At 37.2% G+C, this 26,746-nt stretch overlaps 2 protein-coding genes across 4 annotated transcripts in view; one reads left to right on the top strand and one right to left on the bottom strand.

The window, feature by feature from the left end:
• The window catches only part of LOC138331040 (aspartate--tRNA ligase, mitochondrial-like), a 669,399-nt gene extending 652,117 nt beyond the window's left edge, over positions 1 to 17,282 (top strand). For 2 of the 3 annotated variants that reach the window (XM_069278496.1, XM_069278495.1), the window contains 2 exons: positions 5,138 to 5,213; positions 17,031 to 17,282. In XM_069278496.1, the coding sequence (XP_069134597.1) occupies positions 5,138 to 5,213; positions 17,031 to 17,191 (237 nt within the window). In that variant the 3' untranslated portion in view covers positions 17,192 to 17,282. The remainder of the gene's footprint in view (positions 1 to 5,137; positions 5,214 to 17,030) is intronic. The other variant, XM_069278498.1, reaches the window with a different exon arrangement.
• Positions 17,283 to 18,188: 906 nt separating this feature from the next.
• Positions 18,189 to 22,163, bottom strand: LOC138331042 (DNA-directed RNA polymerase II subunit RPB11-a-like; the record flags this gene model as incomplete). The annotated part of the gene is given in 3 exon segments (XM_069278499.1): positions 18,189 to 20,182; positions 21,480 to 21,654; positions 22,074 to 22,163. Coding segments are annotated over 3 exon segments (301 nt in total), but the record flags the coding sequence as incomplete, so codon positions are not given.
• Positions 22,164 to 26,746: the final 4,583 nt, after the last annotated feature.

The following is a 26,746-nucleotide window of genomic DNA, read 5'->3' as shown; positions in this document are numbered from 1 at the left end:
TATAATAAACCATCTTTCCACATCATATCGAATGCTTTTTCAAAATCAATACATACAGCTAATAGACTTTCTTTATTAAGGTTGGCTTTTTGAATTTCGTTAGTTAGTTTTATTAGTTGGTCAGTTGTTACACGGTTAGATCTAAACCCGCACCGATTGATTGTAAGTAAATTGTTGCACTCAAGGTACCATTTGAGGCGATTATTAACCATTTTCTCCATAATTTTGCAAAGGGTGGATGTAAGTAAATGAGATGGGCCTGTAAGACAGTGGTATATTAGGATTGTGTTTTGTGCTGTAAAAAATCTTGATTATGATTTTCGGTACTACTTCCAGAGGAAAAGGAGGCTGCAAATAAGTTTGTTCTTTCTTTATTTTCTGTAATTTATGTATTGTTGATGGGTATAATCCTCGTGTTTATTGGAAGTAGCGGTGTTGTATATATTTACTATACTTATAGATTTGTCGTGTAATTTTATAACAGCACCGACTACTTCCATTACATTACTGGTGATATCTAATTCGTGAAACACAAGGTTATCCCGTATAAATATAGCTACACCTCCCCCCTGTTGATGTTCAGGGCAATTTTTTAATATGGGAGGGTAAAAACTTGGAATAAAAAAGTTGGTGTCTTTGGTAAGCCATGTCTCTTTAAGACATATAGCATTAATTTAAGGTCTACTTTCTATATAATTTAATAATTCAGTGCCATTTTTATTAATGCTCCGGGCATTCCATTGTAGGATGCCTATACCAATGGTGGTGTTATGGGCCATTTAATTTTTGGTGGTGGGCATTGTAGGTATATCCAGACTAATACCGAAAAGTGTATCAATCTGGCCTAGTACATACACTGATATGTTGGTCCAGTTTTCACCAGCATGTAGCTTGGTGATCACAGAGATCAACAGAACCATTAATTGTTTAATAGGTAGTGTAATTTGCGGTTCTTGTACGTGTCGGAGTTACGGACAGACGGACGGATGGACGTGTTGCTTTTGTTGACGGTACATTAAAATCGGCTACGCCAGTGTATGGTACATTGTTTTATGACAGTGTCGGTTTCGCCGGTGGCCTGGGCGTATGTTTTCTTTAATTCTGCAACTGCCTCTCTACGTGAGCACTTTTCTGTTGTTTGGATCTTAACTTTTTCCTGGCAGGAAACCCCCGTAGGCAGCACAGGACAACCCCCGTAGGCAGCACTGTGCTCACCTCCACATTTAACACATCCTTAATTTCGGCCGTGCAATCGGACACTTTGTGGTCCTCACCACACTTTTGACACCTTTGTGTCCCCTTGCATTTTGCCGCTATGTGGCCGTATCTATTGCATTTATAGCAAGGCAGTGGGGGAGGTATATAAAGTTTTACGGGGTGTTGGCGATAGCCAATAGCTACACGTCCGGATATAGTTGTTTAGCTCACCTGACCCGAAGGGGCCGGTGAGCTTATGTCATGGCGCGGCGTCCGTCGTCAGTCCGTCCGTCCGTCAACATTTCCTTAAAATCGCTACTAGTCATAGAGTTCTGCATGGATTGTAACCAAATTTGGCCACAAACATCCTTGGGGGAGGGGGAACAGAACTTGTATCAATTTTGGCTCTGACCCCCTGGGGGCAGGAGGGGCGGGGCCCAATAGGGGAAATAGAGGTAAATTCTTTAAATCGCTACTAGTCATAGAGTTCTACATGGATTGTAACCAAATTTGGCTATAAACATCCTATGGGGAAGGGGAACAGAACTTATATAAATTTTGGCTCTGGCCCCCCGGGGGCAGGAGGGGTGGGGCCCAATAGGGGAAATAGAGTTAAATCCTTTAAATCGCTACTAGTCATTGAGTTTTGAATGAAATGTAACCAAATTTGGCCACAAACATCCTTAGGGGAAGTGGAACAGAACTTGTATAAATTTTGGCTCTAGTCCCCCGGGGGCAGGAGCTGGGGCGGGGACCAATAGGAGAAATAGAGGTTAATCCTTTAAATCGCTACTAGTCATAGAGTTCTACATGGATTGTAACCAAATTTGGCCACAAACATCCTTGGGGGTAGGAGAAAAGAACTTGTTTAAATTTTGGCTCTGACCTTCCGAGGGCAGGAGGGGGGTGGCCCAATAGGGGAAATAGAGGTAAATTCTTTAAATCGCTACTTGTCCTAGAGTTCTGCATGGATTGTAACCAAATTTGACCACAAACATCCTTGGGGGAAGGGGAACAGAGCTTGTATAAATTTTGGCTCTGATCCCCGGGGGGCAGGAGGGGCGGGGCCCAATAGGGGAAATAGAGGTAAATCCTTTAAATTGCTACTAATCATAGAGTTCTGCATGGATTGTAACCAAATTTGGCCACAAACATCCTTGGGGGAAGGGGAACAGAACTTGTATAAATTTTGGCTCTGGCCCCCCTGGGGCAGGACGGGTGGGGCCCAATAGGGGAAATAGAGGTTAACCCTATAAATTGCTACTTGTCCTAGAATTTTGCTTGGATTGTGACCAAATTTGGCCATAAACATCCTTGGGGAAGGGGAACAGAACTTGTATAAATTTTGGCTCTGACCCCCTGGGGGCAGGAGGAGTGGGGCCCATTACGGGATTTAGAGGTTAATATTAAAATTCCTTCAGAAAAGAAACAATGAACCTGTATTCAGAACATTACTTGGCATTATAAACCAGGTGAGCGATATAGGCCCTCTGGGCCTCTTGTTTATTGAATGTTTGTTATACCGTGGTACTACCCTCGCTTGTATCATATTGTTTACCATGCATTCGAGTTACTTTTACGACACCGTGATTTTTAAGACACGACAATAAATCTTCATCGGAGAGTTCCGGGGAAACGCTGTAAATGACGCCTTCATATTTGTCATGAGAGGCAGGCTCACGAACTGTTATGTTGTGATCACCCAGTTTTTTTAATTTCATAACTATTTGGCCAACCATCATCAGATGGTGGGCTATTCAAATCGCCTTTCGTCCGTGGTCCGTCGTCCGTCCGTCCGTCCTTCCGTCCGTCCATCCGTCCGTTAACAATTCTTGTTACCGCTATTTCTCAGAAAGTACTGAAGGGATCTTTCTCAAATTTCACATGTAGGTTCCCCTAGGGCCTTAGTTGTGCATTGTGCATTTTGGGACCAATCGGTCAATAAGATGGCCGACTGGCGGCCATCTTGGATTTTGAAGTTTGTAACCGCTATTTATCAGAAAAAAACTATAATGATCTTTCTCAAATTTCATATGTAGGTTCCCTTAGGGCCCTAGATGTGCATATTGCATTTTGGGACCGATCGGTAAACAAGATGGCCGACTGGCGGCCATCTTGGATTTTGATAGTTAAAGTTTGTTACCGCTATTTCTCAGAAAGTACTGCAGGAATCTATCTCAAATTTCATATGTAGGTTCCCCTAGGAGCCTTAGTTGTGCATATTGCATTTTGGGACAGATCAGTCTACAAGATGGCCGACTGGCGGCCATCTTGGATTTTGATAGTTAAAGTTTGTTACTGCTATTTCTCAGAAAGTACTGGAGGGATCTTTCTCAAATTTCATATGTAGGTTCCCCTAGGGCCGTAGTTGTGCATATTGCATTTTGGGACCAATCAGTCAACAAGATGGCCGACCGGCGGCCAACTTGGATTTTGATAGTTAAAGTTTGTTACCGCTATTTCTCAGAAAGTACTGAAGGGATCTTTCTCAAATTTCATATGCATGTTCCTCTTGGACCCTTGTTGTGCATATTGCATTTTCGGAGCGATCGGTCAACAAGATGGCCGACCGGCGGCCATCTTGGATTTTGATAGTTAAAGTTTGTTACCGCTATTTCTCAGAAAGTACTGAAGGGATCTTTCTCAAATTTCATATGTAAGTTCCCCTAGGACCCTAGTTGTGCATATTGCATTTTGGGACCAATCAGTCAACAAGATGGCCGACTGGCGGCCATCTCTGATTTTGATAGTTAAAGTTTGTTACTGCTATTTCTCAGAAAGTACAGAAGGGATCTTTCTCAAATTTCATATGTAAGTTCCCCTAGGACCCTAGTTGTGCATATTGCATTTTGGGACCAATCAGTCAACAAGATGGCCGACTGGCGGCCATCTTGGATTTTGATAGTTAAAGTTTGTTACTGCTATTTCTCAGAAAGTACTGAAGGGATCTTTCTCAAATTTCATGTGCAGGTTCCTGAAGTGGTCTAGTGCATTTTCCGACTTATCGGTCAGCAAGATGATCGAAAGGTAGCCATCTTGGATTTTGATAATTGAAGTTTGTTACTGCTACATATCTCAGAAAGTACTGAAAGGATCTTTCTCAAGTTTCATATATATATAGTATGTAGTAAAAGTTTGAAAAGCAGGGAAAAGATCCCTCTTTCTGTTCTCATACATAGATCATTCTTTGATGGGCTCCAAGATCCCTCTGGGATCTGTTTCTTTTGTATACTGTCAGCATAGGTGACGACTAGATCTCCATTTCCAAGCCCTCTGATGGTTTTGGCCCGGTATTCTATAACAGATAATAAGTGGTTTTGAACAACAATCGGGTTTTTGTTGGCAAGTTTAACTGAATTAGAATGGATAACAACAACATTGCTACTAGTTTGATCGTTAGTTACATTACATGTACTTACGGGATCTTCTGGCGAATATGTCTTGGTCTCTTGTTCTCACCTTCTTCCGTGTTTCTCAATGGTGTCTCAAAACCGGAAACGAATTGTTCATAGTCCTGTGAAGATTTATTTTCACCATACATAGCATGGGCCATTGTTCTTGACATATGACTTCAGAACGACGGAAGGATCATGCGAACAAACGACGGACAGCAGGCGCTTGTATATAGCACGGACGAACGTAGATTTTCAGACGATAGACAGGCAATTCTCAGACGACGGACATAGGCACAAAGCACTATGGCGATCGCGATGTTGTAGGACGATGATATCGCCTAAATGGCTAGATCGGCGCCCTCCCAAACACCAATCGGATACTAAACTGTCGTGCTGACCACTGGTCAACAAAACAGCAGAGTATCTTGTTATGTTTTAACGTCCATATTTCATATCTGTTATGACAGGAGGATACAAGTGAGTTGGCTCATCTCCTCACAGCTCTTGTTATGTTCTAACATCCATATTTTTATCTGTTATGACAGGAGGATACAAGTGAGTTGGATCATCTCCTCAAAGCTCTTGGTTTGGGCTGCCCACCTCATGCTGGCATTGCTTTAGGTAACTCCTCCCTCATTAAAACAAACAATGCTTTAGGTAACTCCTCCATTAAAACAAACAATGCTTTAGGTAACTCCTCCATTAAAACAAACAATGCTTTAGGTAACTCCTCCATTAAAACAAACAATGCTTTAGGTAACTCCTCCATTAAAACAAACAATGCTTTAGGTAACTCCTCCGTTAAAACAAACAATGCTTTAGGTAACTCCTCCATTAAAACAAACAATGCTTTAGGTAACTCCTCCATTAAAACAAACAATGCTTTAGGTAACTCCTCCATTAAAACAAACAATGCTTTAGGTAACTCCTCCGTTAAAACAAACAATGCTTTAGGGAACTCCTCCATTAAAACAAACAATGCTTTAGGTAACTCCTACATTAAAACAAACGATGCTTTAGGTAACTCCTCCGTTAAAACAAACAATGCTTTAGGTAACTCCTCCGTTAAAACAAACAATGCTTTAGGTAACTCCTCCATTAAAACAAACAATGCTTTAGGTAACTCCTCCATTAAAACAAACAATGCTTTAGGTAACTCCTCCATTAAAACAAACAATGCTTTAGGTAGCTCCTCCATTAAAACAAACAATGCTTTAGGTAACCCCTCCGTTAAAACAAACATTGCTTTAGGTAACTCTTCCATTAAAACAAGCAATGCTTTAGGTAGCTCCTCCGTTAAAACAAACAATGCTTTAGGTAACTCCTCCATTAAAACAAACAATGCTTTAGGTAACTCCTCCATTAAAACAAACAATGCTTTAGATAACTCCTCCATTAAAACAAGGACATAGTCATTCAGATCCCCCGCCAATGGAGATATCAAAGCTGAAGTAAGTTTGTTTGTGGAGACTTATGTGTATGAAAAAAAAACAGGAAAAAGGAAGTTGAGCTAAAGAAAGATGGAGTATAATTCAAGTAGAGCGGGGCTGCAATTGTTGAATCAGGTATACAGCCTTGACATTTATATTAGACTATATACACAAAGATGGGTGGAGGTTTGCAAAGTAACATTTACCATTTACCATGATATTTTCAGCAATGTTTCCATGGTAACTGAAAAAGTGCAAAAAAAGAAAACCTAAAAATAGCAAAAGGTACTACTAGACCATAAAAAGAATGTGTCTATGAAGTTTCGTGGAAATATCTCTGCTGGTTTTAGAGTTATGCTCCGGAAATGAACCTGCTACAAAAATATATTTTCAGCAATGCTTCTATGGTTACAGAAAAAAGAAAAGCACAAAAAGTGAAAACCTAAAAATAGCAAAAGGCACTACTAGACCATAAGAACAATGTGTCTATGAAGTTTCATTGAAATATCTCTGCTGGTTTTAGAGTTGTGCTCCGGAAACGATTCTTACACAAAAATCTTCCATTTTCAGCAATGTTTCCATGGTGCGGAAAAAGTGCAAAAAATGAAAACCTTAAAATAGCAAAAGGCACTATAAGACCCTAAGAAGAATGTGTCTATGAAGTTTCATGGAAATATCTCTGCTGGTTTTAGAGTTGTGCTCCGGAAACGATTCTTACACAAAAATCTTCCATTTTCAGCAATGTTTCCATGGTTAAGGAAAAAATGCAAAAAATGAAAACCTAAAAATTGCAAAAGGCACTACTAGACCATAAGACCAATGTGTGTATGAAGTTTCGTGGAAATATCTCTACTGGTTTTAGAGTTATGCTCCGGAAACAATTCGTACGGACGGACAGACGGACGGACGGAACCCATTTGTATATCCCCGCCAACTTAACGAAAACAATGCTTTAGGTAACTCCTCCATTAAAACAAACAATGCTTTAGGTAACTCCTCCATTAAAACAAACAATGCTTTAGGTAACTCCTCCATTAAAACAAACAATGCTTTAGGTAACTCCTCGTTTAAAACAAACATTGTTTTAGGTAACTCCTCCATTAAAACAAACATTGCTTTAGGGAACTCCTCCATTAAAACAAACATTGCTTTAGGTAACTCCTCCATTAAAACAAACAATGCTTTAGGTAACTCTTCCATTAAAACAAACAATGCTTTAGGTAACTCCTCCATTAAAACAAACAATGCTTTAGGTAACTCCTCCATTAAAACAAACAATGCTTTAGGTAACTCCTCCATTAAAACAAACATTGCTTTAGGGAACTCCTCCATTAAGACAAACAATGCTTTAGGTAACTCCTCCATTAAAACGAACAATGCTTTAGGTAACTCCTACATTAAAACAAACATTGCTTTAGGGAACTCCTCCATTAAAACAAACAATGCTTTAGGTAACTCTCCATTAAAACAAACAATGCTTTAGGTAACTCCTCCATTAAAACAAACAATGCTTTAGGTAACTCCTCATTAAAACAAACATTGCTTTAGGTAACTCCTCCATTAAAACAAACATTGCTTTAGGTAACTCCTCCATTAAAACAAACATTGCTTTAGGTAACTCCTCCATTAAAACAAACAATGCTTTAGGTAACTCCTCCATTAAAACAAACATTGCTTTAGGTAACTCCTCCATTAAAACAAACAATGCTTTAGGTAACTCCTCCATTAAAACAAACAATGCTTTAGGTAACTCCTCCATTAAAACAAACAATGCTTTAGGTAACTCCTCCATTAAAACAAACAATGCTTTAGGTACTCCTCCATTAAAACAAACAATGCTTTAGGTAACTCCTCCATTAAAACAAACAATGCTTTAGGTAACTCCTCCATTAAAACAAACAATGCTTTAGGTAACTCCTCCATTAAAACAAACAATGCTTTAGGTAACTCCTCCATTAAAACAAACAATGCTTTAGGTAACTCCTCCATTAAAACAAACAATGCTTTAGGTAACTCCTCCATTAAAACAAACATGCTTTAGGTAACTCCTCCATTAAAACAAACAATGCTTTAGGTAACTCCTCCATTAAAACAAACAATGCTTTAGGTAACTCCTCCATTAAAACAAACATTGCTTTAGGTAACTCCTCCATTAAAACAAACAATGCTTTAGGTAACTCCTCCATTAAAACAAACAATGCTTTAGGTAACTCCTCCATTAAAACAAACAATGCTTTAGGTAACTCCTCCATTAAAACAAACAATGCTTTAGGTAACTCCTCCATTAAAACAAACAATGCTTTAGGTAACTCCTCCATTAAAACAAACAATGCTTTAGGTAACTCCTCCATTAAAACAAACAATGCTTTAGGTAACTCCTCCATTAAAACAAACAATGCTTTAGGTAACTCCTCCATTAAAACAAACAATGCTTTAGGTAACTCCTCCATTAAAACAAACAATGCTTTAGGTAACTCCTCCTCCATTAAAACAAACAATGCTTTAGGTAACTCCTCCATTAAAACAAACAATGCTTTAGGTAACTCCTCCATTAAAACAAACAATGCTTTAGGTAACTCCTCCATTAAAACAAACAATGCTTTAGGTAACTCCTCCATTAAAACAAACATGCTTTAAAATTAAAACAAACAATGCTTTAGGTAACTCCTCCATTAAAACAAACAATGCTTTAGGTAACTCCTCCATTAAAACAAAACAACATGCTTTAGGTAACTCCTCCATTAAAACAAACAATGCTTTAGGTAACTCCTCCATTAAAACAAACAATGCTTTAGGTAACTCCTCCATTAAAACAAACAATGCTTTAGGTAACTCCTCCATTAAAACAAACAATGCTTTAGGTAACTCCTCCATTAAAACAAACATTGCTTTGGGTAACTCCTGCATTAAAACAAACATTGCTTTAGGTAACTCCTCCATTAAAACAAACAATGCTTTAGGTAACTCCTCCATTAAAACAAACATTGTTTTAGGTAACTCCTCCATTAAAACAAACAATGCTTTAGGTAACTCCTCCATTAAAACAAACAATGCTTTAGGTAACTCCTCCATTAAAACAAACAATGCTTTAGGTAACTCCTCCATTAAAACAAACAATGCTTTAGGTAACTCCTCCATTAAAACAAACAATGCTTTAGGTAACTCCTCCATTAAAACAAACAATGCTTTAGGTAACTCCTCCATTAAAACAAACAATGCTTTAGGTAACTCCTCCATTAAAACAAACAATGCTTTAGGTAACTCCTCCATTAAAACAAACAATGCTTTAGGTAACTCCTCCATTAAAACAAACAATGCTTTAGGTAACTCCTCCATTAAAACAAACAATGCTTTAGGTAACTCCTCCCTCCATTAAAACAAACAATGCTTTAGGTAACTCCTCCATTAAAACAAACAATGCTTTAGGTAACTCCTCCATTAAAACAAACAATGCTTTAGGTAACTCCTCCATTAAAACAAACAATGCTTTAGGTAACTCCTCCATTAAAACAAACAATGCTTTAGGTAACTCCTCCATTAAAACAAACAATGCTTTAGGTAACTCCTCCATTAAAACAAACAATGCTTTAGGTAACTCCTCCATTAAAACAAACAATGCTTTAGGTAACTCCTCCATTAAAACAAACAATGCTTTAGGTAACTCCTCCCTCCATTAAAACAAACAATGCTTTAGGTAACTCCTCCATTAAAACAAACAATGCTTTAGGTAACTCCTCCATTAAAACAAACAATGCTTTAGGTAACTCCTCCCTCCATTAAAACAAACAATGCTTTAGGTAACTCCTCCCTCCATTAAAACAAACAATGCTTTAGGTAACTCCTCCATTAAAACAAACAATGCTTTAGGTAACTCCTCCATTAAAACAAACAATGCTTTAGGTAACTCCTCCATTAAAACAAACAATGCTTTAGGTAACTCCTCCATTAAAACAAACAATGCTTTAGGTAACTCCTCCATTAAAACAAACAATGCTTTAGGTAACTCCTCCATTAAAACAAACAATGCTTTAGGTAACTCCTCCATTAAAACAAACAATGCTTTAGGTAACTCCTCCATTAAAACAAACAATGCTTTAGGTAACTCCTCCATTAAAACAAACAATGCTTTAGGTAACTCCTCCATTAAAACAAACAATGCTTTAGGTAACTCCTCCATTAAAACAAAACAATGCTTTAGGTAACTCCTCCATTAAAACAAACAATGCTTTAGGTAACTCCTCCATTAAAACAAACAATGCTTTAGGTAACTCCTCCATTAAAACAAACATTGCTTTAGGTAACTCCTCCATTAAAACAAACAATGCTTTAGGTAACTCCTCCATTAAAACAAACAATGCTTTAGGTAACTCCTCCATTAAAACAAACAATGCTTTAGGTAACTCCTCCATTAAAACAAACAATGCTTTAGGTAACTCCTCCATTAAAACAAACAATGCTTTAGGTAACTCCTCCATTAAAACAAACAATGCTTTAGGTAACTCCTCCATTAAAACAAACATTGCTTTAGGTAACTCCTCCATTAAAACAAACAATGCTTTAGGTAACTCCTCCATTAAAACAAACAATGCTTTAGGTAACTCCTCCATTAAAACAAACAATGCTTTAGGTAACTCCTCCATTAAAACAAACAATGCTTTAGGTAACTCCTCCATTAAAACAAACAATGCTTTAGGTAACTCCTCCATTAAAACAAACAATGCTTTAGGTAACTCCTCCCTCCATTAAAACAAACAATGCTTTAGGTAACTCCCCTCCATTAAAACAAGCAATGCTTTAGGTAACTCCTCCATTAAAACAAACAATGCTTTAGGTAACTCCTCCATTAAAACAAACAATGCTTTAGGTAACTCCTCCATTAAAACAAACAATGCTTTAGGTAACTCCTCCATTAAAACAAACAATGCTTTAGGTAACTCCTCCATTAAAACAAACATTGCTTTAGGTAACTCCTCCATTAAAACAAACAATGCTTTAGGTAACTCCTCCATTAAAACAAACAATGCTTTAGGTAACTCCTCCATTAAAACAAACAATGCTTTAGGTAACTCCTCCATTAAAACAAACAATGCTTTAGGTAACTCCTCCATTAAAACAAACAATGCTTTAGGTAGCTCCTCCATTAAAACAAACAATGCTTTAGGTAACCCCTCCATTAAAACAAACATTGCTTTAGGTAACTCCTCCATTAAAACAAACAATGCTTTAGGTAACTCCTCCGTTAAAACAAACAATGCTTTAGGTAACTCCTCCATTAAAACAAACAATGCTTTAGGTAACTCCTCCATTAAAACAAACAATGCTTTAGGTAACTCCTCCATTAAAACAAACAATGCTTTAGGTAACTCCTCCATTAAAACAAACAATGCTTTAGGTAACTCCTCCATTAAAACAAACAATGCTTTAGGTAACTCCTCCATTAAAACAAACAATGCTTTAGGTAACTCTTCCCTCCATTAAAACAAACAATGCTTTAGGTAACTCCTCCATTAAAACAAACAATGCTTTAGGTAACTCCTCCATTAAAACAAACAATGCTTTAGGTAACTCCTCCATTAAAACAAACAATGCTTTAGGTAACTCCTCCATTAAAACAAACAATGCTTTAGGTAACTCCTCCATTAAAACAAACATTGCTTTAGGTAACTCCTCCATTAAAACAAACAATGCTTTAGGTAACTCCTCCATTAAAACAAACAATGCTTTAGGTAACTCCTCCATTAAAACAAACAATGCTTTAGGTAACTCCTCCATTAAAACAAACAATGCTTTAGGTAACTCCTCCATTAAAACAAACAATGCTTTAGGTAACTCCTCCATTAAAACAAACAATGCTTTAGGTAACTCCTCCATTAAAACAAACAATGCTTTAGGTAACTCCCTCCATTAAAACAAACAATGCTTTAGGTAACTCCTCCATTAAAACAAACAATGCTTTAGGTAACTCCTCCATTAAAACAAACAATGCTTTAGGTAACTCCTCCATTAAAACAAACAATGCTTTAGGTAACTCCTCATAAACCATTAGTACATTCTAAAACAAACAATGCTTTAGGTAACTCCTCCATTAAAACAAACAATGCTTTAGGTAACTCCTCCATTAAAACAAACAATGCTTTAGGTAACTCCTCCATTAAAACAAACAATGCTTTAGGTAACTCCTCCATTAAAACAAACAATGCTTTAGGTAACTCCTCCATTAAAACAAACAATGCTTTAGGTAACTCCTCCATTAAAACAAACAATGCTTTAGGTAACTCCTCCATTAAAACAAACAATGCTTTAGGTAACTCCTCCATTAAAACAAACAATGCTTTAGGTAACTCCTCCATTAAAACAAACAATGCTTTAGGTAACTCCTCCATTAAAAACAAACAATGCTTTAGGTAACTCCTCCATTAAAACAAACAATGCTTTAGGTAACTCCTCCATTAAAACAAACAATGCTTTAGGTAACTCCTCCATTAAAACAAACAATGCTTTAGGTAACTCCTCCATTAAAACAAACAATGCTTTAGGTAACTCCTCCATTAAAACAAACAATGCTTTAGGTAACTCCTCCTTAAAACAAACAATGCTTTAGGTAACTCCTCCATTAAAACAAACAATGCTTTAGGTAACTCCTCCATTAAAACAAACAATGCTTTAGGTAACTCCTCCATTAAAACAAACAATGCTTTAGGTAACTCCTCCATTAAAACAAACAAACATGCTTTAGGTAACTCCTCCATTAAAACAAACAATGCTTTAGGTAACTCCTCCATTAAAACAAACAATGCTTTAGGTAACTCCTCCATTAAAACAAACAATGCTTTAGGTAACTCCTCCATTAAAACAAACAATGCTTTAGGTAACTCTTCCCTCCATTAAAACAAACAATGCTTTAGGTAACTCCTCCATTAAAACAAACAATGCTTTTAGGTAACTCCTCCATTAAAACAAACAATGCTTTAGGTAACTCCTCCATTAAAACAAACAATGCTTTAGGTAACTCCTCCATTAAAACAAACAATGCTTTAGGTAACTCCTCCATTAAAACAAACAATGCTTTAGGTAAATCCTCCATTAAAACAAACAATGCTTTAGGTAACTCCTCCATTAAAACAAACAATGCTTTAGGTAGCTCCTCCATTAAAACAAACAATGCTTTAGGTAGCTCCTCCCTCCATTAAAACAAACAATGCTTTAGGTAACTCCTCCATTAAAACAAACAATGCTTTAGGTAACTCCTCCATTAAAACAAACAATGCTTTAGGTAACTCCTCCATTAAAACAAACAATGCTTTAGGTAACTCCTCCATTAAAACAAACAATGCTTTAGGTAGCTCCTCCCTCCATTAAAACAAACAATGCTTTAGGTAACTCCTCCCTCCATTAAAACAAACAATGCTTTAGGTAACTCCTCCATTAAAACAAACAATGCTTTAGGTAACTCCTCCATTAAAACAAACAATGCTTTAGGTAACTCCTCCATTAAAACAAACAATGCTTTAGGTAACTCCTCCATTAAGACAAACAATGCTTTAGGTAACTCTTCCGTTAAAACAAACAATGCTTTAGGTAACTCCTCCATTAAAACAAACAATGCTTTAGGGAACTCCTCCATTAAAACAAACAATGCTTTAGGTAACTCCTCCATTAAAACAAACATTGCTTTAGGTAACTCCTCCATTAAAACAAACAATGCTTTAGGTAACTCCTCCATTAAAACAAACAATGCTTTAGGTAACTCCTCCATTAAAACAAACAATGCTTTAGGTAACTCCTCCATTAAAACAAACAATGCTTTAGGTAACTCCTCCATTAAAACAAACAATGCTTTAGGTAACTCCTCCATTAAAACAAACAATGCTTTAGGTAACTCCTCCATTAAGACAAACAATGCTTTAGGTAACTCCTCCGTTAAAACAAACAATGCTTTAGGTAACTCCTCCATTAAAACAAACATTGCTTTAGGTAACTCCTCCATTAAAACAAACAATGCTTTAGGTAACTCCTCCATTACAACAAACAATGCTTTAGGTAACTCCTCCATTAAAACAAACAATGCTTTAGGTAACTCCTCCATTAAAACAAACAATGCTTTAGGTAACTCCTCCATTAAAATAAACAATGCTTTAGGTAACTCCTCCATTAAAACAAACAATGCTTTAGGTAACTCCTCCATTAAAACAAACATTGCTTTAGGTAACTCCTCCATTAAAACAAACAATGCTTTAGGTAACTCCTCCATTAAAACAAACAATGCTTTAGGTAACTCCTCCATTAAAACAAACAATGCTTTAGGTAACTCCTCCATTAAAACAAACAATGCTTTAGGTAACTCCTCCATTAAAACAAACAATGCTTTAGGTAACTCCTCCATTAAAACAAACAATGCTTTAGGTAACTCCTCCATTAAAACAAACAATGCTTTAGGTAACTCCTCCATTAAAACAAACAATGCTTTAGGTAACTCCTCCATTAAAACAAACAATGCTTTAGGTAACTCCTCCATTAAAACAAACAATGCTTTAGGTAACTCCTCCATTAAAACAAACAATGCTTTAGGTAACTCCTCCATTAAAAAAAACAATGCTTTAGGTAACTCCTCCATTAAAACAAACAATGCTTTAGGTAACTCTTCCATTAAAACAAACAATGCTTTAGGTAACTCCTCCATTAAAACAAACAATGCTTTAGGTAACTCCTCCATTAAAACAAACAATGCTTTAGGTAACTCCTCCATTAAAACAAACAATGCTTTAGGTAACTCCTCCATTAAAATAAACAATGCTTTAGGTAACTCCTCCATTAAAACAAACAATGCTTTAGGTAACTCCTCCATTAAAACAAACAATGCTTTATGTAACTCCTCCATTAAAACAAACAATGCTTTAGGTAACTCCTCCATTAAAACAAACAATGCTTTAGGTAACTCCTCCATTAAAACAAACAATGCTTTAGGTAACTCCTCCATTAAAACAAACAATGCTTTAGGTAACTCCTCCATTAAAACAAACAATGCTTTAGGTAACTCCTCCAGTAAAACAAACAATGCTTTAGGTAACTCCTCCATTAAAACAAACAATGCTTTAGGTAACTCCTCCAGTAAAACAAACAATGCTTTAGGTAACTCCTCCATTAAAACAAACAATGCTTTAGGTAACTCCTCCATTAAAATAAACAATGCTTTAGGTAACTCCTCCATTAAAACAAACAATGCTTTAGGTAACTCCTCCATTAAAACAAACATTGCTTTAGGTAACTCCTCCATTAAAACAAACAATGCTCATAGACTTTGATACTGTAAAGGAGGAGATTTTCGCAACCGCAGTGTTGATATTTTCTCAAAGTTAGCTTTCAAACTGTTCATTGTGTGGCAAGTTTCGCACTGTAAAACTATAGTGTAAATTCGCAAGTGATTGTATTCGCAGATTTAATCAAATTTCCAAACCAAGTTGCTTAAGTATTCTTCTGAGGTTTCAGTGCCGTTGAAGTCTTGTTTCGACATAGATAAAAAATCTTATGAGATTTTCAAATACAATTTATCAATGTCTGTAGCAATTTACTACAATATGTCTTTTCAAATTTTGTCAAAAAATGATTTACATTCTTAGTAGATTTTTTATACTGGCCCATTTGGCGGCCATTTTGAAATTGTGTCTTTTTTCGCTTTGAGTAGAGCCACAGTTTTACCATTTTTTACTTAAATCATCTCTGCGCTAGCATTTTTAGCTATATGAAGCTAATTTTTGCTGTAAAACTTTACTAGGTTTGTTGTCATTAAAATATTGAGCATTAATGTGTGAAATTGATACACTTTTGTCATTTTATTTTTACATTTAATAGTAATTTGAGCACTTTTATTTTTTAAATATTTAAATGGGGCGGGGGAAAAAAAGTAACCCCCATTTTTAAGCATGATTTAGAAAAAACAACCATTTCTCTATTGTTTTGCAAAATATTCACAAAAGTTTAATACAAGAACTTTGTCTATAAAGGGTTAAATTTGGCTAAATTGGCTGAATTTGGTGCATTTTGTAGCTCAAAATTAAGGGTTAGTGGTAGCATATGTTGTTGTTCTTAGAAAAGATACAAGTCATATTAATCATAACTGGTATATTTTTAAAGAAGACTACTGGAAAATAAATTCTACAAACATCGATACATATCAAACACCTCATTAGAAAATTATGGCATTAATCTCTTGTGTATGTGGTCAAAACGGCAAAATTCCCATGAAATCCAAGATTTTGTCAATAAGGTATCTTTGAGTGACAATAGCTCAAAAACGAGCATACAGACATTTTTTTTTCTTCCATTTTTTTTTATGATATGAACTCCTATTTCCAAAAATCTATATGAGAAAAAAAGTTTAATACAAGAAAATTTTGACTTCTCAGAGGAGTACGTCCTTAAGCATTGTTCAATATTGCAATCAAAATACTGAAAGTACTGTGGCACTAAAAGGTCTTCTATTACAAGATGTGACAAAAATGTTAAGGTTAACAGTGTATTTCAAGCACCAATTGAGTCTTCCACTTTTCTGAAACATTCTATGTACCTTGTAACGTACCGTCATACTCTGTTACTGTATTTGACCCATTATGTGCCTTTCCCCCTTTTTAGGCTTTTATTTTACTTACTTTGAATTAAATACAGATTGAAAATATGAAAACTGTGGTTTTCTTACCAATTTCTTTTGCATATTGATTTATAAACTACTTTGTAGAATAATGTTGTGAAAGGCTAGTCCAATTTTGTTTTTATTAAGCACCCCCTTATTTGTTTCAATTATTACCAAATGCCTTGGGCACTTATTGGGTTAAAAACGGTATATGAAACTGCCATACTATCCATTCTCTTTCCTGTGTTTTGTGGGGAATCCTACAGGAGCAAACAACAACAATCTCAGCTACCACCAATACCCTCAATACTTTAATTTTTTCTCTAATTTTGTGCCAAATATGTATCTTAATGCAATGAATCCCTTTTTGTTTGATCACAGGTTTGGACAGATTGTTTGCTATTTTGAGTGGAGTGGAGAACATCAAGGACGTCATTGCCTTTCCCAAGTCCTACATGGGATTGTGTCCCATGAGCAAAGCACCGTCGCTATTATCAGAATCAGATCTTATACGATACCACATAGCACCAAAATCCTCATAGCATCAACATTTAATTATATGAAAATTGTACAAGTTTTGATGATGTTTTCATTATAGATAATTTAATATTTGAATTAAATTATACAAAATTACTTGAATTTTTTCTTATATCTATAGATTTAGTTTTGTTTACAGTATCGTATTCACAGTAATTAGCGCCCCTCTCCTTATAAAAACACCTCTCCCTTTTCTGGAGAATGAATTGCCATCCGATTGATTAAACAATGTTTTACAGTACCATATTCGACGTAATTAGCTTCCCCTCTCCCTATAAACACCTCTCCATCCCATTGATTTAACGATGTTTTACAACACATGATGCCTCTCTAAAATCAACTTTGTATCTCATATTACATGAACTCGCGAGTCTTTTACATGTGAATCATGACATAATATGTCTCGGATAAAAGTCAAATGCATGTATACTGTAAAAGATTTAATAGTGTATCATGAGTAGGAAAGAGTTAAAATATGGCTGACTGTTTCCGTCCACATTTTACATTTTGGTTCACTAATAAGTGCCCCGGCCCCTTGCTACAATTCATAAGTGCCATGGGCGCTAATTACGGCAAATTAGGTAATTGTTATGGTAACTTGTTATAATCATGCCTAAAACAGATCCCAAGGTGTTTGTGTCATCACAGTAAACAAACTAATTATTACTTGTGATTATATTTAATTAATTGGCTTATTTTGCCAGCAATTAGAATTTGTGAAAATAAATTAGAGTTAAAAGGTTCAGCTAAAAATACAGTCGAGTATTTAAAGGGACAATTAAGTGAGGTTAATTCTGTTACATAACCACGAGGCATGAATGTATTGTTCTACATTACTTATGTATCTTGTAACATTAAATATTGACAAATTCCGTGTCATTGTTAAGTATTTTAATTGATACCATTGATTTTCCAAATGGTATAGCAATATGATTAAGCATGTACAATATATGTATGCTGTACCCACACCCGAGCCAAAGTCACAAATGTTAAACAAGAGGCCCAATTTAATGTAATTTTATTTTAGTCTTACTCATAATACTAAATGACCATGCAAAAGTTGTTAGACATGAAAACATGAAATTACGTCACTGTTAACTTCAGTTGGTTTATGGTTCATGAGTTTGAACTTTCATTGTGCATTCCTGAAAACAACTCCACTTGGTACCTCAAAATACAGACAAGAGGCCCAAAGGGCCTTAACAGTCATCTGACTACCTTGGCAATAGTAAAACTAATTATATATGGTGTCACTTTGTCAGGACCATGTCAGGATCATTTTCAATTTCTTTCAACAAATTTTATTTCAAACAAGAGGCCCAAGGGCCTTAACATATAGGAAATTAATTAGATATAGTGTCATGGTAGCCATCTTCGATTTGTGATCAACCAGAGATGTAACAATACTTTGTCGGGACCATGTCAGGATCATTTCATGCAAGTTTCAGCCAAATCGCACCTGTAGAACTTGAGAAGAAGTTCAAAATGTGTTTTCAAGATGGCGGCTGTGGTGGCCATCTTGGATTTCGCATCAACCCGAAAAATAACAACACTTTGTTAGGACCATATCAGGATCATTTCATGCAAGCTTCAGCCAAATCACAACGGTAGAACTTGAGAAGAAGTTCAAAATGTGTTTTCAAGATGGCGGCTGTGGCAGCCATCTTGGGTTTCGGATCAACCTAAAAAATAACAAAACTTTGTCAGGACCATGTCAGGATCATTTCATGCAAGTTTCAGTCAAATCGCACCTGTAGAACTTGAGAAGAAGTTCAAAATGTGTTTTCAAGATGGCGGCTTTGACGGCCATCTTGGATTTCGGATCGACCCAAAAAATAACAACACTTTGTTGGGACCATGTCAGGATCATTTCATGCAAGTTTCAGTCAAATCGCACCAGTAGAACTTGAGAAGAAGTTCAAAATGTGTTTTAAAGATGGCGGCTGTGGCGGCCATCTTGGATTTCGGATCGACCCGAAAAATAACAACACTTTGTCGGAACCATGTCAGGATCATTTCATGTAAGTTTCAGTCAAATCGCACCAGTAGAACTTGAGAAGAAGTTCAAAATGTGTTTTCAAGATGGCGGCTGTGGCGGCCATCTTGGATTTCGGATCGACCCGAAAAATAACAACACTTTGTCGGGACCATGTCAGGATCATTTCATGCAAGTTTCAGCCAAATCGCACCGGTAGAACTTGAGAAGAAGTTCAAAATAAATGTGTTTTCAAGATGGCGGCTGTGGCGGCCATCTTGGATTTCGGATCGACCCGAAAAATAACAACACTTTGTCAGGACCATGTCAGGATCATTTCATGCAAGTTTCAGTCAAATCGCACTGGTAGAACTTGAGAAGAAGTTCAAAATGTGTTTTCAAGATGGGCGGCTGTGGCGGCCATCTTGGATTTCGGATCGACCCGAAAAATAACAACACTTTGTCGGGACCATGTCAGGATCATTTCATGCAAGTTTCAGCCAAATCGCACCGGTAGAACTTGAGAAGAAGTTCAAAATGTGTTTTCAAGATGGCGGCTGTGGCGGCCATCTTGGATTTCGGATCGACCCGAAAAATAACAACACTTTGTCGGGACCATGTCAGGATCATTTCATGCAAGTTTCAGCCAAATCGCACCGGTAGAACTTGAGAAGAAGTTCAAAATGTGAAAAGTTAACGCACGGCACACGGCGGACGACGACGGACGAAACATGATGACTATAGGTCATCCTGAAATATAGGATTTCTTCAACATTTATCTTCAAAAACTTTTGAGGCCAGACAAAAGACAAACAACTCAAACTCTGAATATTGGCTGAATCATGTAATGAAGTATCTACAGGTGATTATGTGTGTCTATTCTCACTGTCTTTTTCAACTTTCTCGCACAGATTCAATCTTCTATTTTACATTCTTCTTTCTTTCCACTTTGTTCCCAATCTTCCAATCAGTCTCTTGCATATTTTTATATGTCTCCTTCTTTCAGTTCTCGAACAGCCTCCTGGAAAATAAAAATACAAATGTTTAAAACTTGCCCACAGAACACATACATAAGAATGACTACACTGAATTTAACAAAAATGATATTTCAAGAACATCAGTGAAATTCAACAAGTCGTTGGTCTCTGTGTATCACTACGGTTCAGGCCTTCAGGGACTTGTCCTTTTCTGATTTAGGTTTATCCTGGAGAGAGGCATACAATTATAACATGGATGACGCCATTTCCGGTCACTAGGGGTATGTGTGTTAAAAGTGTAGTATAGTAAACTATATAGGGTTCTGCTATGTCCCCTATTAATGGAGTTATTAATAAATTTATGCAGCAGGGAGGGTATTATTCATTCACTCTGGCGACAGTTGTAGTAAATAAAGTTTTGGAATAATTATTTTTTAAGAAATTATAAAATTATGTATTGTCATTATACTTGAGAAGTCATTTTCTTAATTTCTGATAAATTTGGTAAAAACAAAAAGAGATCAAATTTCTTAGGTGTGCACATTATCAACAACCATATTGCACCTGATCTGTGACCTTGAAGTTCAGGGAAGGTCAATGTCATTCATTTTAACAAACTTAGTAGCCCCTCATCCAAGCATACTACAGACTCAATATCTAAAGCTAACTTGTTATCCATATATTTGTAACATATTAAGCAACTGCGACCACTAAAGCAGGTCAAGGTATCCGGATAATTCACTTGTTTTTAATCACAGCTAAATGTCTACTATCAGGTCTACTTCCTGGCAGTTTAACTTTTTGACGAGAATTTGTTTTAGAGATCACCAGATTAGACCACTGACCTTGAATGAAGGGCAAAGTCCTTCATTCCAACATTCTTTGGTTATAGTAGTTTAACAATCTAATACAGACGGTTTGAAAATCCGATTTACTGTCGATTAGTTCCATCATCCAGTGATTATGATGTCATCATTTGACGCGAGTTTTTGCGACATCATAGTCACCAGAAGTTGGGACTAATCACTAATCAACGATAAATTGTACTTTACCCACTTCGTTTTCGGATCAAGAAACCCTCGTATAATAACCAGGCAATTTAACGATGTGCCAGGTTTGTTGATGGACCCACAACCCTCCCAAGAAGAAGGAAAATGTTGACAATAAATGGCCAGATAAGAATTGTCACAGTGAAACATTCTTAAAACACTTTTAAAGCCCTTGTGCTAAAGACTTATGTGCTATTTTAGAGGTCATGCAATTTCAAGGAGTAATCTCAATAATACAGACTACTCAAAGGTCCCTTTCAGGTAAATTTCAGTTAAGTTTAACAACACTTACCCTGAAGCGCTCTTCCAGCAGTGAAAATTCTGAGATGAGATCAGTGATGGCATTAGTAATGGCTTCCTGAGGACTGTATTCTGAGGTGGTTTGAATCCTCACTACAAATTTGTGTTCCAGAGGATGTGGGTTTTTATAACCAGCAAACAGCACCTGGGGATCCTTACGAAGCTGACTGCAAGACATCAAAATAAAACACATTCAACACCAGCAGTCCGAACTCACCTGTGTGGATTTTAGGTTATAAAGTTATCTTTTCCCTTTCACAATGGACTCAATAAAATCTAGGTGCTACATAAACACTACTAAGGCTATCATATTTCTATAGATTTCCCAAGATAAACATTCATCAGAAATATATTTGTATTTGTAATATGTCATATCACATTCTTTCATGTCTGCAACATAAATTTTCTTACACAAAACTGCATAAGAGAATTTCACTTTTTTTTAACAGAACATTTGTCTGTCATTACATGGTTTTGTCAGGGTCATGTGCCATGCTAGTTGATGGAGGAAAGCCGAAGTACCTGGAGAAAAACCACTGACCATTGGTCAGGGGGAAATCAACAAATGTGCAAAAATTTGTCTTACGCAGTGATCATGTTGCCCAGTGTGTGATCTTCTTTGTTCACTGTGAATAAAGCAGCATTTGGAACCTTGGTGTCTTTTTCAATATTAATCCTGAAGAAGAAAACACAACATAATATTTACACACGTCTTGTAATTCCTTTTATAAAAATAGAAAAAAAATAAAGACTTTAACCCCCTTACTGTGGCCAGTGATGAGGATGGAATTGACATATGCTTAGTCTCAATAGTCTGCATCCTTGATATCAAAGGGGTTGCAATCACTGTCGTTATATCCAACTATGGACTACGTCAAAGTAAAACTGAAGGCAGTTCGAGAGAAAAAAAAATAAACGATTGGTTTCAAACTTTCAAGCCAAAGGACCAAACTATCTGCTTTTCTGTTGTCGCCCATGGGGAAGATATATAGAGTGTAACAGGGCAAGAGTAGTAAGCAGCTAGCCCGAGATACCCTGGCCCTGACACCAGATATCTGGTGTATCGGGCCAGATCATCTCCAATTCAGACTGCATGCTTGTTGAAAAGATCAAAATAAGTGGCCATTCTTGGTGGTCAGTGTAAATCAGAGATGACCTGGCACGATACTAAACGATGTTGGCGAATTCCACATTTTTCTAGGCCTATAGCAGTGCGCTCTGCCTTGGTCTGACTGAGCCATCGGGAAATTCCCCCTAGTGCAAAGCTAGAAGGCGACCATATCACCATGCACAATTGCAGCAGGTTTTAATTGTACAGATACGGTCGCCTTCTAGCTTCACGTTAGGGGGAATTTCCCTTCAGTTCAGTCAGTAGTGAGGCGGACCAGTAAGTCCGGGGTCACGGTTTCGAGCCCTGCTGGCGGCACACTACTCTCGCCCTGTTACACAATTAAAACCTGCTGCAATTCTAACAACAGTCAGTGATAGTATATTCACTTGTGCAGTTAGATAAATGTCAATTTTAAATAACGTCCCTTTGTTGTAAGACTTCTTGAAATAGTATCGAAAAGAAAATAAACTTCCAGTTTAACCTGTTCCGGTTTATACATTGCTCTGAAGCTGCTTTCCACAGTAATGGAAAGCAGAAATATATATTAATACAAATGCATAAACAGATATAATGAAACTTTTTTTTTAATAATAAATGAAAGTACTTTTGAAAATTAAAAGCTATGGAATGAAGTCAAAATATCCACCAAGTGAAGATGATCACAAGGTACATGACGTCATATTCACATCAACAAATGGCGTGAAATCATAGGATTTGCCAAGGATTTATAAGTGAGAAGGATTTGTCACTGTCTCTTTACACTACTAAACACCACGTGAGACACCTATGAACCTGGAATCAAAACCATTTTTCTCAACAAATACATGTCTTATCGAGTCAAAAGAAACACCAATGTAAAGTTTATTAAAGTTCACAATGTTTAGTACTTGCTTTAAGGATGGAAGATTTAGAAAAAATGTCTTAAATTTTATGAAAGCTCATGAAACGACGGCCCGCTTCAGAAAGCTAGACTGTAAGCCTGGCACCCGCAAGCTACATCAAAGGTTGTGCCGGCAGATATTAAAGGACAAGAGGCCTAAAGGGCCTGTATCGCTCACCTGGTTTGTAATGGCAAGTAATGTTCTGAATATAAGTTCATTGTTTCTTTTCTGAAAGAATTTGAATATTTACCTCTAATTCCCCTATTGGGGCCCCACTTTTTCTGCTCCAAGAGGTCAAAGCCAAAATTTATACGAATTCTGTTAACCTCAAGGATGTTTCTGGCCAAATTTGGTTACATTCCATGCAGAACTCTAGGACAAGTAGCGATTTTTAGGATTTACCTTTATTTCTCCTATTGGGCCCCGCCCCTCCTGCACTCAGGGGGGTCAGAGCCAAAATTTATACAAGTTTTGTTTCCCTTCCCCAAAGGATGTTTGTGGCCAAATTTGGTAACAATGAATGTAGAACTCTAGGACAGGTAGCAAATTATAGGATTTACCTCTATTTCCCCTATTGGGCCGCCCCTCCTACCCCGGGGGGTCAGAGCCAAAATTTTTACGCGTTATGTTCCCCTTCCCCCAAGGATGTTTCTGGCCAAATTTGGTTACAATCCATCCAGAACTCTAGGACAAGTAGCGATTTATAGGATTTACCTTTATTTCCCCTATTGGGACCCGCCCCTCCTACCCCCAATGGGTCAGAGCCAAAATTTTTACAAGTTCTGTTCCCCTTCCCCCAAGGATGTTTCTGGCCAAATTTGTCCATCCCGAACTCTAGGACAAGTAGCGATTTATGGGATTTACCTTTATTTCCCCTATTGGGACCCGCCCCTCTTGCCCTCGGGGGAGTCAGAGTCAAAATGTATACAAGTTCTGTTCCCCTTCCCCCAAGGATGTTTCTGGCCAAATTTGGTTGCAATCCATGCAGAAATCTAGGACAAGTAGCGATTTATAGGATTTACCTCTATAGGATTTACCTCTATTATCCCTATTGGGCCCCACCCCTCCTGCCCCAGGGGGGTCAGGGTCACCATTTATGCAAAATCTGATCCCCTTCCCCTAAGGAAGTTTCTGGCCAAATTTGGATGCAATCCATGCAGAACTCTAGGACAAGTAGCAATTCATAGGATTTACCTCTATTACCCCTATTGGGCCCTGCCCCTCCTGCCCCAAGGGGGTCAGGGTCACCATTTATGCAAAATCTGATCCCCTTCCCCTAAGGAAGTTTCTGGCCAAATTTGGTTTCAATCCATGCTGAACTCTAGGACAAGTAGCGAATTATAGGCTTTACCTCTATTACCCCTATTGGGCCCCGCCCCTCCTGCACCAAGGGGGTCAGGGTCACCATTTATGCAAAATCTGATCCCCTTCCCCTAAGGAAGTTTCTGGCCAAATTTGGTTGCAATCAATGCAGAACTCTAGGACAAGTAGCGATTTATAGGAATTACCTCTATTACCCCTGTTGGGCCCCGCCCCTCCTGTCCCAGGGGGGTCAGGGTCACCATTTATGCAAAATCCGATCCCCTCCCCCTAAGGAAGTTTCTGGCCAAATTTGGTTTCAATCCATGCTGAACTCTAGGACAAGTAGCGATTTATATGCTTTACCTCTATTACCCCTATTGGGCCCCGCCCCTCCTGCACCAAAGGGGTCAGGGCCACCATTTATGCAAAATCTGATCCCCTTCCCCTAAGGAAGTTTCTGGCCAAATTTGGTTGCAATCAATGCAGAACTCTAGGACAAGTAGCGATTTATAGGAATTACCTCTATTACCCCTGTTGGGCCCCGCCCCTCCTGTCCCAGGGGGGTCAGGGTCACCATTTATGCAAAATCTGATCCCCTTCCCCTAAGGAAGTTTCTGGCAAAATTTGGTTGCAATCCATGCTGAACTCTAGGACAAGTAGTGATTTATAGGATTTACCTCTATTACCCCTATTGGGCCCGCCCCTCCTGCCCAAGGGGGGGTCAGGGTCTAAGGAAGTTTCTGGCCAAATTTGGTTGCAATCCATGCAAAACTCTAGGACAAGTAGTGATTTATAGGATTTACCTCTATTACCCAATCAAATATATAAATCAGTAATAAAATATATATACAAAGCAAAGTCGGTGGAAAATGAATGTTTTGAATATAGTATATCTTGCTATTTCAACGAACTTGGACATCAACATGCAACATACACTTTTAAAAACACATATTAGTGTAGCAAACATATATCTGATCAGGCCTCTTACATTATATGTACTGTACATTTCCAATATTTGGTTTGTGTGGCAAATAGATAAATCAGTTATAAAATATATACAAAGCAAAGTCGGTGGAGAATGAATGTTATGTGTTAAGCCGGCTGAGAGCCTCTTGGCCTATGGCCTCTTGTTTCTTAATCTCAATGTTTTTCTGTATTTGACCAAAATAAAAGTAACAGTGAAAATGTTTTGATATGGTTATTTATGCCTTACCATGATAATTTATATACAGTTTACCAGTTCACAGATGGTTTGACTTTTGATTCATGTCGTAATTGATGTACAGTAGTATTTTTGAGATGACGTCATTTCAAAATTGAAAGGATTTTTTTTTTTTTTTTACAGTTGCAGTGACTGAATCCTGCTGTACTTCACCAGTAACTCTATTGCTTAATGATAAGGAATGTAAAACTGCTAAAAATGGTTTTATTATCAATCAAACATTTATCAATATATAAGAGCATTATTGATTTATCAATAAAAACAGTTTTACTTCAATTGAATCTTTTGCTTGTATCTAACTGGTGATTCGTGGTCCTATCTGTGAATCGTCAACCCTGAATCATGGATCGGATCAGATCGCCACATGTTAGACAATCAAAAGCCCTACAAGGCACATATTTCCAACTTAGCCCTTAAAGCCCTCACACATTAGTTCTGCACACACCTTTTATCTATATACTAAAATAAAAAGTCACAAATTTAATCCCTTCACACCCTTGCACCCCTACAGATCACCGTGACACAGGGCTTTTTTTCAACATGATTTGGGGCCGAAAATTGGCCCAATGGTAAAACCTCTAAATTTTTCTCAATTTAAGCCTTAAATTTCCAAAAATCAAAATCAGTTTAAAACTATTCAAAAATATTGCATGAACTTAGTTGGTTAAGACTTGAAATATTTTTGAATTGGCTTCAGAAAAGTACATCAACTACGGAAATAAAAAAAATCTTTGTTATGCTCT

Source organism: Argopecten irradians, chromosome 9 (assembly GCF_041381155.1).
Source record: "Argopecten irradians isolate NY chromosome 9, Ai_NY, whole genome shotgun sequence".
Classification (NCBI taxonomy): Eukaryota; Metazoa; Mollusca; class Bivalvia; order Pectinida; family Pectinidae; genus Argopecten; species Argopecten irradians.
The sequence above is the reverse complement of the archived record's forward strand: the minus strand, read 5'-3'. Positions and strand labels throughout refer to the sequence as shown.